This window comes from Mirounga leonina, unplaced genomic scaffold (genome assembly GCF_011800145.1).
Source record: "Mirounga leonina isolate KUSES-001 unplaced genomic scaffold, KU_Mleo_1.0 Mir_129, whole genome shotgun sequence".
Lineage (NCBI taxonomy): Eukaryota > Metazoa > Chordata > Mammalia > Carnivora > Phocidae > Mirounga > Mirounga leonina.
The window spans coordinates 46,349,664-46,363,914 of NW_023270323.1; the positions used below are offsets into that span (position 1 = coordinate 46,349,664).

General features: G+C 35.7%; 1 protein-coding gene across 5 annotated transcripts in view; it reads left to right on the plus strand.

Moving 5' to 3' along the window:
• The window catches only part of ATP8A1 (ATPase phospholipid transporting 8A1), a 218,574-nt gene that overhangs the window by 59,732 nt on the left and 144,591 nt on the right, over positions 1–14,251 (plus strand). For 2 of the 5 annotated variants that reach the window (XM_035005062.1, XM_035005059.1), the window contains exons 7-9: positions 7,132–7,205; positions 9,715–9,784; positions 10,840–10,967. In XM_035005062.1, the coding sequence (XP_034860953.1) occupies positions 7,132–7,205; positions 9,715–9,784; positions 10,840–10,967 (272 nt within the window). Of the gene's footprint in view, positions 1–3,728; positions 3,803–7,131; positions 7,206–9,714; positions 9,785–10,839; positions 10,968–14,251 lie in introns of all 5 variants that reach the window. The other 3 variants (XM_035005060.1, XM_035005061.1, XM_035005058.1) reach the window with 2 other exon arrangements.

Here is a 14,251-nt window from a genome sequence, read left to right on the forward strand (position 1 = left end):
TAATAGATGTAATTTTTGTATATAATATAAACAAATGTCAATTCTAATATGAAAGCTATTTAGTAATTAATGTTGTAAACATACATGGATTCTTCCAATTAGTCACTTCCATTTAATAATTCTGCAATTTACTAGAAAGACTTAAAAAGTAATATTTGGAACTCTTTGTTTTTCATAGTATAATTTTGAGTATTGTTTTCATTAACCATGAACTGTTTTGTGTTGAAACTTTTTGCTTTAATCATCTACTGTCCAAGTAAAAATAAAAATCAGAGTTCTAATATTTCATTTGCAAATTTGATTTCAAATTCATGTATTATGACTACACCCTGCTAATTCCTTTAAAAAAAAAAAAGCTTACTAACTAAACATCATTTTCTAATGAGCGGGGAAATCATTTTCATAATATCAAGAAATTAATATGCTCACAGGACGTGTAACGTGGTTAGTGAGCTGAGTCATAATTTCAAGTGTTATCTAGGTGTTTTTCAGACCTCAGTTTCAAAAGGTAAGCAATTGTTACTAGTTCTCCCTTAGTTCTGGAAGACCATGAACTCTGGTCATTCACAGGCGAATATTTGTGACTTGGTGAGACTTTTGGAGGCAAGGCCACTCTCCCCGAGGGATTTTGTTTTCTGAGATTGCTGGGAACCTCCAAGGTGTGACACAGTCAGTGTACTTGCCCTCCAGTATTTCCTAGCAGGTTAAAGGCTATGCCCTTAATTCTACCCTGTGATGTACATAGTTACCTTGTATCCCTGCAGGGAATAGGATTCCCTCTCAGTTAATTGCATTTTTGTTGATTTTAAATCACTGGCCAAATAGAGATTGACATCTCCCTTTCTGGATGTTTGGAAACTCGCTACTCTCTCTCTCTGGTCTTTGACATAAAAGTAACAAAGAGGAAAATACCTTGATTGTGCTTTCCTTATTTCTGTCATAGTCACTTCTCTGAGAAGCAAGGTAAAAAATGAGAAAGCTCAAAAAACTGTTTCAAAAAAAGTTTCCTTTATGCTCTTCTTTGGGACTTGTGGATTTAAACATTTTAGAAGACTGGTAGGATGTAATCGAGTATGATAAATTGTATTACAAATGTGTTTCATTGAGTAGGTTTGTTTGGGTAATTAGCATAAACACATATCCTAATAAATTGATGTATCATTTTCTTACCATCTTACCCAGAGTGCTTGTTCAGAAAATAAGCAAAGTCAGGAGATAAGCATCCAAAACTTCACTCTAAAATTAACTTGTTAGAACATCCTATTTTCCTGATGTCTTTTTTTTTTTTTCATTATTTCAAGATTGAGTGGATTACTGTAACTCTTCCAATTTTTCACAGACAAATAATATTACCAGCCCATGATTACCCATAATCTTAGTATTCTCAGTGGTCTTGAAGATCAATGCCACACCTTACCTGGGCATCCCACTTTAAGAGGCAAAGGGATAAAATTTAAAGTGTTACCAAAAGTCACCCAACCAAAATGAGCTGATGTTACTTAACAGTTTGGATTAGATACTTAATTAACTAGAATAATAAAAGTTGGTTCAGTGATGAATTCAAGATAGATATTCAGAAATTAACAGCATTCTTTGCAGGCAATATCAAGTTAGAAAAATACAGTGAAAGAGAGATCTCATTCCTCGTGGCATGTGAGATGCTTACAAATAAATTTAAAATATGTATATGACCTTTGTAAAGAAAACATCAAAACTTTAGGTGTTCAAGATTCACATAAGTGGGCAAATATGTCCTATTCCTAGAAAAACTAAAAATATCAATTGTTCCAAAGTATTGATATAATCCCAGGGAAATTACTCTTTTTCCTCAAGAGTTGACTACATTATACATCTTAATTTCAAAAATAAACAGTTGAAAAAATAGAATATTTTGGAAAAATGAACTGTGTGCAGGGATGAGTAAAATAGAGAGCAAAAGTTATTAAAATTGTGTGGATCTGTTGCAAAAATAGACATGGATGAATAGAGTAAAAATAGAATGGAAGAAAGGGGACTGGGATGCTCTGAAGTAAAGCCCATTTAATATGTGATAAAAGAAAGAAAATCATTGATAAAAAGAATTATTTAATAAATGATGTTGGGATCACAGATTCACAGTTGCAGGAAATAATGCAGTTTATATCTAAGTCACATCCCATGCTAAAATAAATTCTAACTGGCTTAAAGTTAAATGTTAAAACATTGTTTTTGAAAAGCCTACAAATAGAATAAAGACTTTAATAAATATTTGGAGAAGAGCAAGATCTCAAGGTCTCTGGAATTTGATCATATAAAATTTAAAACAAATACACAACAAAATTTACCACAAATAAGTAGGCACCATATGGAAAATAGTTGTACCAAGTATGACAAAAGATTGAAACTGCTGTTATATAAATAGGAAATAAAAGTTGGCGGTAAGCAAGAAACTCTATAATAAGCAACCAGACTCAGTATAATATTCAACCCAGTAATGAAAGTGGTAAATTTAAACAATATTAATGTCTCATTGGCTATATTTATACTTTACTTATACTTGAGAATTGATTGATTCCAAGGTCCCTGGAAATTTGTCGGTTTCAAATCATCCAGATTTCAGCTAAAACCTCTTTGGAATCAGAGCTTCCATAACCAACATACAGACCATAGATTAGAAGACTTCCTCCAACCTTCCCCAACGTTCCTCCTCAAGGTATATAAAGTAGACCACAGTGGGCTGCCTTTGACATAATTTTTTTATTGTGATTCCCACTGAGGGGACAGTTCTCTCCTTCCCCCCAATAAAGTGTTATTTTGGGGTTCAGGGAAGAGTAAGGGGAGGAAAGAACAAAAAGGCTCTAACAACAACAAAAAAAGGCTTTTCTTCTCTTGATTAAGTATTGAAACTTATGTAGGTTTATTTGGCTACTGAGAGAGAGGGCACTTTCATGATATAATGGGAGTGGTTACAGTGTAACTGGGTCAAGTCGTTACTTAGTTGGAGTCATATTGTTTGCTAAAAGCTCTGTGACAAGCCTATCACTTGAATCGCTTCTAAAAAGTTTCTGGCCTTATTGTATCTTTGTCTTTAGGCCATGCTCACAAGAATGCTACCAAGTAGCAAAACTAGGAAAAGATTAAGCATTTTTGTTTTTTGGTTTTTTTTATTTAAGATACAGTATTATTTTACTATATTTACTTATGCACAACCAGGCTTTGCAGACAGTCAGAGGTTTGAGTATAAGCTCTTCCAGTCACTGTGATCTTAGGCAAATAAATTAGAAGCTAAGATTCATTTCTTCCTCCCTAAATTGTGAATTATAACTAACACCTATTTCATAAGGTCATCATGAGGAGTAATGATCATATGTATGAAAGTTGGTTTTTCTGGTCGCATTGAGATTTCCTTAAATAGGGTAAAAATCGCACTGGGTAAATTCCTCCTTTTTATTTTTATGTCATAGAGAGAGAATCTGAGAAGTTGAGATGTCGATTAAGTGGATAAAATGGATGAATTTATTAAGAGAAGTCATGTAGTTGATAAAAACAAAGATACAGTGTTCATAACTTAAAGGACTGCCCCATCCTTGGCCTCACTCCTAGATAATTTTATGCCATTTTGTGTAGATAAGTGGTTTTTGTTTTCCAGTAGCCATTTTTTACTGTATTCTATGCTTAAATACAGTGGGTTGTATATTTGTAACGATCTTTCAATGCAGATAATTAACCGATTCCCAGTTTTCTTTCAGGTAAATGTTGGAGATATAGTTATAATAAAAGGCAAAGAGTATATACCTGCTGACACTGTACTTCTCTCATCAAGGTAGAGATACCTACTGATGCTCAAACAGTGTAGAGGATGGTTTCTCTACCCTGCATTGACCTTGTGATTTCTCCAAGGAAATAAGGAATAAACGAAGAATTTAAAACCTCTCTAATGATTCTGAATGAAACATTAAAAAAGATCGATTGGACTTAATGGACTCTTTCATGTTTGCCATGTAGAATAAGTGATAGGTCCTATACTGTGTAATTCAAAAGTTATAATTACAGTTAGAAGTCTACTCTCTCTGGATATGTCCAGATACTTTTCTGTGGACCACTAACTCCTAAGATTTCCTGTCATTTCTATTATATAATACATGGATTGGGTTCTGTTCATTTTATCTTGCAATCCTTGTTCATGATAAATTTCTTTATGATGCATTCACATATCCCTCCAAAGTTCCTTGATCTTTATGGTGCATTAGTACAAGAAAATGGATTAATGATTTCTTTTTTTGTCATCATACCTTTTGAAATGCCATTCACTTCCAACCAAAAAAAAAAATTATTTTGCTCTTTTAAGTTCTAAGACAGAATTTTAGATAATTTTTGTTTTATTCACCTTTAAGAGAGTCATGAATTAGTATTCAGAACATATGGCACTGTTACCCTTTAAAGAATGTGATTTTCAAAATGGTTTGGGGTTTAAAAACTAAAACTAGTCCTCATATAAATTAAGAAAAACTTTTTTTTTTAATATCTTAGAGGTTGTTTATCATCATTTCCTTGGACAGTTTTATTTGTAAAATCCACATATAAATATGGACAGTGTCCTTTTTTCAAAATCTGTTTAATCAGGTCATTATTTAAAGTGATTGGATTTATAACAAGTTAGTGAAACTTAACTGAGCAATAAGAGATATCTAGAGGTGCTGGTCCACACATGGCTGTGTGAGGATGACCTTAACAGTGAACTTACTATCATTGTCTCACATCAGGTACTAGAGAAAGCTTTGCTCAGGAGAAGACAGAAAACCAGGCTTCATGATTTTGAACAAAGTACTTAATCTCAGGTCTTGATTTCACATCTTTTAAAATGAGGAAAGCTTTGCTCAGGAGAAGACAGAAATCCTGGCTTCATGATTTTGAACAAAGTACTTAATCTCAGGTCTTGATTTCACATCTTTTAAAATGAGGAAGATGGAGTAAATGATCAAGCTCTAATATTTCCTGATTCTCTTTTTTATTTAAATTCAGTCATCTTTTAAGTTTTAAGAATGCCTAGCCAACAGAACGATGTGCACTTGGTGGTACTAAGTAAAAGGTTGATAAAGTAGTAGATGACTGATCATCTAAATGTCCTATGACAAAGTTCAAAATGATAGTGAAGCACTCCAGCACTTTAAGAAAGTAATGATGTTTTCCTGATTAAACCTGTCATAGAGACATAACTTACCATAGAGAGTATCACGTATGTGAACCATTACAGTATTTATTTTTTATATGCTTAAAAGTATGGACATAGTTGACTACATTGCCCTGACTTTATACTTAATTCTGAACTAAAAGTTTTAAAAAATATTTTTCATCTCCCTCTATCCAACCCCAAAAACTCCCAGAAAGCTTGATGCTCAAATTTCTTAAAATTTAGAACATTTTTATAGGCGTTATTTTCTCAACATTAAAAACATTCACTGGTGGCTTATAGATATTGTAGTGTAGCTATAGATATGGTAGATCAAAATAGTGTCTATATCTTTTTTTGTTTTTTGAGATTTTACTTTTAAGTAATCTCTACATCCAAAGTGGGGCTCAAACTCACAACCTCAAGATCAAGAGTTGCACACTCCACCTACTGAGCTGGCCAGTTGCCACAATAGTTTCTATAGCTTAATATAGAATCCACAGAGATTAACTTGCTCCAAAGATGATTATTTTTTAAAAGATTATCTGATTCATTGCATTTAGTTACTTAGTAGCATTTAAAGTATAAAGCCTCTACAGTTACATATTTCTATCCCATTGGCAAAATACCACCTTTCAGGTTTGTTTTTTTCTCAAAAGGTTTTGCATTACTCTTGTGAACCTACATTAGCCTTATGAAATAGGTAGAAGTTTTGGGATGCCTGGGTAACTCAGTTGGTTAATCGTCCAGGATCTCAGCTTAGGTCTTGATCTCAGGGTTGAGAGTTTGAGCTCTGCTTTGGGCTCCACACTGGTCATGGAGCCTTCTTAACAAAAACAAACAAACAAACAAACAAATAGGTAGAAGCTTTTGTCCTCATTTAACAGAAAGTGGAATCTTGACTTTAAGTCTTATTTTTTGCCATTTAACTTTAGTTGATGACTAGGTCAAGGTTGAGATACTTAATCCCTAATCCAATACCTTCATTATGCCACACTGTCCACTATCAAAATAAGGACATGGTGATTTTCACCTGCAGGTGAGCACCGTTTAACAGTAAGCATAAACAACAGTTTGTAATATTTTAATTTCCAAATATTTTTCAATTATTAATTACTAATAGTGCACCCTCTTCGAGGTAGTTTGAAATTAACGCATGAACATTGTTGAAAGTTAGTGTGTTTCATTGGTTTTCACTTTGACATGAAGAAACTGAGGTTTTAGTATATAACAAACAAATACATATATGAGTTTAGAAAGTATAAAAACCGAGTAAAATAACTCAAGCTGTTAATTCAGGTCCACACAGGTTCCTGGCATGTCTGTTTCATAAGCCTCTGGAACACTTTCCCTGGATTCAAAGGCTTACCCTTCTAAGACAATGCATCACCAAGACTTTGTTATTATTGAACAACTCAAAAGGCTGCAATTATGCCTTCCAACATCCTAAGATCCATATCTTTATAGCTTTGCGTTAAAGTTAATGATATGTATACAATTAACTTTGAAAATGTTTTGGAATCAGAAAATTTCTAATACTTTTCTTTTTTTTAGTGTATGGGTGGGGGCAGGGAGGACTAGTATAGTTGGTTTCTCAAAAGCCTAAAACATGGTTTCCACAATTCTTTCCTTCTTGGGTAGGAGTAGATGGCGTGAGAGTGAGGAACTGGAGAAAGGAAAATCTATAAAATAAGTAGCTCTCTGTATAAAATCATGTTTTTATTTGGTAAGAGAGTCTTGTGAATAAACTTTTGAAAATTGGGCTTAAAAGCAAGTAATCCTTCGCTATATCATGTTTTCTTGGGCCTTTAGACCTGATCAAAATAAATTTTGAAAAAATTGGCATTAGACATTTTTATTAACATGTATTATTTTCTATAATAATTTCAAACTTTCTGTCTCTTTTGTCCATTTGTTTGGTTTTTCTTTTTTCTGTTTTTCATTTTTTTTCTGTTTTAATTATTTTAAACTGGGACCTGTAGGTGGCAGTAGGGGAAATAGTGAAAGTGACCAATGGGGAACATCTCCCAGCAGATCTCATCAGCCTTTCCTCAAGGTTAGAACCACTGAGTCGTACAGGATGTGTGTATGTGGATCCTCACCCTACAACAGAGAACAATTACACCCAAAGATGGTTGCATTCAATGTCTCTTCCTTTAAAACTCAAAATTTTTTATACTTCTTGGAGATAGACATTTTAAAGGCCTTTTATGAATACAGTGTTGAATGCTGTCTGTCCCTCAAGGGGGCAGATTCAGCTCCTATTGTTTTCAATAGGAGTCTATGAGGCATGACTGTAAAGGTAGATTTTAATTTCCTATACATCATTAACATATATTCGTATTTAACAACACGCCTAAATACTAAGGCTGATTATAATACCTCTCCAGGATACTGTTTTGAACAGTGTGAAGCTTTTCATGAAATGAAGTTATTGAGAAATTTTGTCTTATTCTTATATTTGAAATTTTCTGTAAGTCTTATAGAATCCCTTCAGCAATTATGACTGTAATTTGGGCTTATCTAGGGTTTACAGAGGACCCCCTGCACAAAGCTGGATGTTGTACATTTTGTACCGCATGCTTTGGGATCCGTTCTTATCCCACTTGTAACTAGTGGCAAAGTGCATGTTACTGTGATAAAGTTCAGCTGTCTACCAGTGTCTGTATTGTGATATGCATCTTGTTTCATTTTTCCACTTACTAATCGAAAAGCCTGCCTTGCCTCTCTGATTGTAGTTTGCGTTTTGGATGTCACCATAATTTGCTGAAATATTTATTACCTAGCATGACTCCTTATGTAAAACCTCTTGCTGCTTTTTCATAGCACTATTAAAAACTGCTTCAGTAACAGCTGTCCTAAAGGATTAAGAATGTTCTGAATTTGGATGCCTTTTATTGGCCCCACTTCAAATAGAAGTCAGCCATTTGACTTCTTAACTTCCTAGCCACTTAAAGTCACAGAAGAATTGCTTTGTGGGGAAAAAAAAAATAGAATGTTATTCTCATTTTAATGTGAGAATGGCTTTGGATATATTGATCAGTAGTATTTTAATGCATTTTACTGCCAAAATATAGAATCTGCATTGTTCACTTAGCATTTGCTTGTCATTGTGCTTCTATATTATCAGAAGATATGTTTTATAATTTCATAAACCATTTATGTTTCAAATGTATACATGAGTAAGTTGCAAATTAGCAGCAGTTACCAGAGCCAGATTACTATTGTCATAGTAATAAAGAGCAAAATGTTGAATAAGTGATAGAATGAAAATATAAATATCAAAAAACTTCTTCAGTTGGGAAGAAAGTATCAGCCTTTATGGGAGGGAGAAAAAAAAGAAGTCCATAGACTAAATTGAAGAACTTGCCAAGTGACTTTAAAATGAATCTGTAAAACGTTTGATCAATGACCATATGTTTCAGCAATTTTCACAAATCTGCAGGCCACACAACTAAGCTACATGCCCATTTCTGAAACTTGGGATTAATCTGTTTTACACATGTACAAATTGAAAGTTGATTAGAAGATTGCAGGTGTTTGGAACTGACAAATACTTCCTAACTTTGAAGACATATGCTAATCTGAGATTACATTTGGAGTTACTTATATGATGTTAATTAGGTTTACTGTATAACCACGTGTTCATGAGATTGATATCAGTCCAGAACACTTCTGATACTCGAGGATCCGATTATACAAGTAGATGGCAAATTCACCTGTCTGTAATTGCTGGGCATGTAAAGTCAGTTTGTGAAGGGGAAGGACATAAACAGTCCAGGGTACACAGACCCCTGCCGCCAGCCGCTGCTCACCACACTTCCCAAAAACACTCTGGTGGGGCCTCATGAAGTGGATCTTCTAGGTTCAGGTCAAGGAGCAACATGGCCAAGTTGGCTGGCTTTAGTTTCAGTATTTTCTCCCAGGAGAATCTCTGAAATGACCTTAAGAAATAGAACAGGAGCAGAAAAAAGAAAACAGAGGGAGAAGAGTGTTTATCTACTTTCATTTTAAAATCTGTTCATACAGTTTTTTAAAGTAGCCTTAAAATGTAAATATTATGATTCGTAGGATTCTATTCATCTTTTCTTAAAAGGTAGTAAAGGCAAGTTTGCAGAAGCAGCAATCTGGAGTTCTCTAATCAAACACTTTCCTTAACCAATTTCTACATGGGCTACAAGCATGAAATCTCACTTGGTATTTTTGAGCTGAAGATAAATCTGGACACAACCTACTTTACATTTCAGATACAGTCTGTGTTGTGTCTACATGGATGAGCAATTTAAGTATCCTATGACAGATCTAATCATTTACATTATCTTGAAGATCAGTACTGATTGTCAGGAAATTGCTTTTTGGTCGTTCTAGTTGAAAAGCTGATCCATGGATTGTCATGCATGGGTTCTGCCTCCCAGCATTTAGTAGTTAGAATGAAAATCATCAAGAAACTAGACGAGCTAGAGCTTTGTTTAGAACAAAAGGCTTCAGTGAGTCTAAGCATTTAAATAAGTAATATGTTTTCCTTCCCCCACTAAATCTTTTTGCTTTTCAATTTTAAACAACAGCGAGCCCCAGGCTATGTGCTACATTGAAACATCCAACTTAGATGGTGAAACAAACCTGAAAATTAGGCAGGTAAGATCTAATTCAGGTTTATATAATGTTTGCTGATTTATTACATGGAATCAAGAGCTTTATTTCTGTTATTGTCTTGAAGTAATTCTCTCTAATTGCAAGTACTTTCTCATTGAGCCGCTATGAGGATACGTCAAGTATAATGGAAGACTCAAATTTACTTGACTGATTAACTATGGTCCATCATCTAGATACTATTTGGAATATTTTTAATATTTGATGTAATAGCCAACCCTGATAATAATACTAGTAGTTCTAAGTGCCTTGACAGGGGTTCACTTATTTATTTTCCCTATTCCCCTGGACCAAATCATGGTTTGGCTTTGCTATATTGAAAAGACAGAGTTTCCATTGCTTGTTCTAAAAGTCTCACTAATCTCAGGGAATAGTTTTAGATTTCTGTATTTGCTTCACATACCATCCCTGACAGAAAGCAACAGTCATTTAAAGGGACTTTTAAAAATGTACTCTCTTGGGTTCTAGGTGAATGAATGATGGAAATAACAGTGGGAAGGTTGGGATGTGGTAGAAATAGGTCATCATAGCACCTGAACTCAGAGGGCCCTGGGAAACAGGGGCCTGTCCGCTTCCAGCTAGTAGAATCTAGTTGGCCAGGAGGAAGAACCATTTCTGAGTTTTCCTTCTCTGTGGACTGAAAGAACAGAAACATACTGACTCTTCTTTGGACATAGATTCTGTTTATTTTGCATTCCCTTTTTTGAGATCCAGCAGACAGACTATATAGTGCTAAATATTAATTTTATTTTTGGAAGCAAACAGTTCTTTGAGGACCTCAAAATATCTTTGCAGACAAGTTTATAGTCTCAAATATGTCTTCGAACTTTCACAAAAGCTGCCCTGCTCTTGTGTTCAAGCAGAGAGGAAGGTATCCTCTTAACTATGATTTGGCAAAGAGATTGTATAAGGGGGGAGACTTGCTTATAAAATAGTGGGATCTCTTAGATCTTAAGGCCTAGATGAATTCAGAATCCCCCCTCCCTCACTCCCACATGCAACTCATTTAATCTTTTGCTTCTTTAAAAATTTCTAAACAGGGCTTACCAGCAACATCAGATATAAAAGACATTGACAGTTTGATGAGAATTTCTGGCAGAATCGAGTGTGAAAGTCCAAACAGACATCTGTACGATTTTGTTGGAAACATAAGGCTTGATGGACATAGGTACGTAAAATTGGTAAATTTTCATAAAAACACAGAACTCACTGTGTCTCAAGTGTATTGCTGAGTGTTTTCCAAGCCTGGGTACATATTCTTTTCTCATGCTCTAACTCTGAATGCTCAAAGCCTCTTTCTTAAGCATTTCTATATTACTTTCCACCAAGAGTCTTTTTGCAGAAATGTTAGCTCTTAACGCTATGCATTTGGTACAGCTAAAGACTTCCTCAGGATTCCTGCCAAACTGACAATTGAATGTTTTCAGGGACATTCCAGGCTTCTGGCACATTGTTTAGTGGCTTATTCTTTGGCCAGAATACTTATGTTATAGGCCTATCCGCAGTCTCCATGGCTTGAGTCCTTACCTGTGATCTACAGGTGCCTTGAGGAGTTTAGACTCTACCCCCAAGGAGTTCATTGTACTGGATAATTTCTTGTCTTCTTCTCTGTACCATTTCATATGCTCCTTTCTAGGCCATGTTAATCAATTGTATTTATCTTTGCCATCACCTGATTCCTGCTCTTCTTCCCTTCCCACTTCTCTTTCCTTCCTCTTCCTTCATTGATTGAACCAGTATTAAGCACCTAGTGGACTAGGCTAGTTACAGGTGTTAAGGAGACTGCAACAAACAAAAGAGATAAATACCTGCCTTTGTGAGCTTACTTTCTTGCAGTAAGGGAAGGGCAAACAGACAAACCATAAAATGATGAATAAGAAAATTTTATACTGTATTAGAGAGTGATAAATGCTTTGGGGAAAAAATAGCACAGGACAAGGCAGATTGGGAGTCCTTGGGAGGGAATCACTTTGAGTTAGGATTGTTAAGTAAGCCTCATTCAGCAGGTAACATTTGAGCCAGGTGAGTAGGAAGTAAGGAAGTTAGCCGTTCACATATCTGAAGGGAGACCGAAGGAATAGTGCAAATTATTAGATTATTATATCATCTTAAAGTGGGAAAGCACCTGGAGTAGTTATGGAATTTCATGGAGGCCAGCATGGTTGGAGTGGAGTCACCAAGAAAGAGTAATAAAAGAAAGACCATGCAAAGCTTTGAAGGCTATTGTAGGGTGTTGCTCTGAGTGAAATGGGGATCCATTAGAGGGTTTAGGGGGGATATCAGCAATTCAGTTTTGGACTTAATAAGTTTGTGTCAGGGAGGCAGATGAATACGTAAGCGTGAAGTTTGGGATAGAGGCCTGGGTCCTGAGACAGATTTGGGAATAGTTGGCATAGATAATTAAAGCCATGGAAGTAGATGAAATCACTGAGGGTGAAGGGGTATGGATAGAAAGGTGAGGAGTCCCAAGGACTGTCCTAAGACTCTGGAACATTAAGGCTGAGAAAAGAGGAGGGACCAGCCAAAGAAACCAAAATCAGGTTGGTAGGAAGGCAGCCAAGACAGAGTGAGGAAACTCTACCATGGCAGAGGGAGTGACTAAAGTGGGTCAGATGTTGCTGCTGGTCAAGTGCAGTGAGGCTGACAATTAACAGTTGGATTTAGCAAGTAGAAATCCTTGAGCTTGGTTAGAACTAGTGGAGCCTGAGGAAGTAAATCTGAGATAGTGGATAGGGTTGAAAATACCAGGGTGAGACAGATTTTCTGAGGAGCTTTGTTGCAAAAGGGAGTAACACTTGGCAGGAAGGGTGGGGTCTTTCCGATCTCCCTCTTCTTCCTCCCTTCCCTTCCCCCCCCTGACTCCTCTACTTTATGATATACCTTACCTACCAGGTAGATGTAGTGGACAGCTAAATGCACTAGTTCCTTCCACCAGCCTGAGAGATTGTCAGTGCTTTCATTATTTTGTAACTGCATTATTACAGTATTTGGATTCTAAAGGACATTTGAAATATACCCTAAACTGTCATCGTCATTCTGATCCACCAAAAACTTTCCTGTAATTTGTGAAGTAATTATATATTGTTCTAAAATTTGCACAGAGTGACCTCACAAAGTGAACATATGGTTATAGACTAATAATAGAGTTGGCCCTTTATATGAGTAATGTTTCTAGAGTCTGACATTCCTAACTGGCCAGGTTCCATTTCTTATCAGTTCCCCATCAAAATCAATGCCAAGCAAATCCACACAGTGGAAGAGAAACTTTGTATGATCGTGCCAAGATTTAGGGTACAGATAGAATTTATATAATATGCTTTAAAATATATGAAAGGTGGAAACATACCTTTGTATTTGTAGCACATTTGACGTTTACAGTGATTACCCAGAGCTCCTGGAGCCCCTTTGTTTGGAATTAGTGTGCTTTGATTCCATTTTTAAGGATGAGAGTCATTGTCTAATGCCAGAATTTTTGGAATTCCAATTCTGATGAAATCTAATAACTAATTCCTATTGAGTCCTTATAATTGAAAAGTAGTATTTTTTTTTTTTGCTTTTGAAGAGTTTGTACCTAATTCCAATCAATCCACACCACAAATGCTGAGGCGACAGTTGTCCTATTAGACCCCATTGTATACGTGAGGGACAGTTGGCACATATGTACCCCAGAACATCATCTAGCAGCTTCCCAAGAACTTCTTGGAAATGTAGATCTAAGGTCCCCTCCCAACTCTGAAGTACACCCCAAATCTTGAGATATACACAAGAGGGGTTCCCTTCCAGATGGGTCTGAAAGGCATGCTGTTCTACAGAAGGAATGAGAATTATAGACGCTGTATTCTTTTTCTAAATTGACATACACTGTTTCCTAAGGGTTTCTTTGAGTAGAGGCCTTCAGGTGCTGTTATTACCCACCCATCTGGGTTGATTTCACCTGGGCCAGTGACCCTCCTGAAAGAAGGTCCAAGGCCCAAGCCACTACTAGCTTTAGACACCCACCAGACCATAAAGAGCCCCCCAGAAATGAAAGATTCAATCTCACTTTGCCTCTACTGGCCAAGAAGTTCTATGTTCTTTGGAGACTTTTCTTAGGAGGTTTCCTCCTTTCTCCAGAAGTTCTTTTTTTTTTTTTTAATGTATTTTTCTTTATATTTGACATTTCTTTCTTGCTTTTTTTTATACTAAAATGAAGACATAGTGATAGGAATCCTTGAGCTATTACATCTCGTATAGTACATTTCCATCAAGAATCCCACTATATCTGTGATAACTTGTACCATTCTGATATCTCTGTGTGAGGTTGTGTCAACCAACAAATTACCATAGTGGGTAGTTTTACCAAGAACCAGCAAAAGACCCAATTTGGCCTTTATTCATGAAAAATGTGGTTTAAATGATATGGAACGGATATCCTCAATTTGCTGTCATTTCAGAAGAAAGTTTAAGACTTGT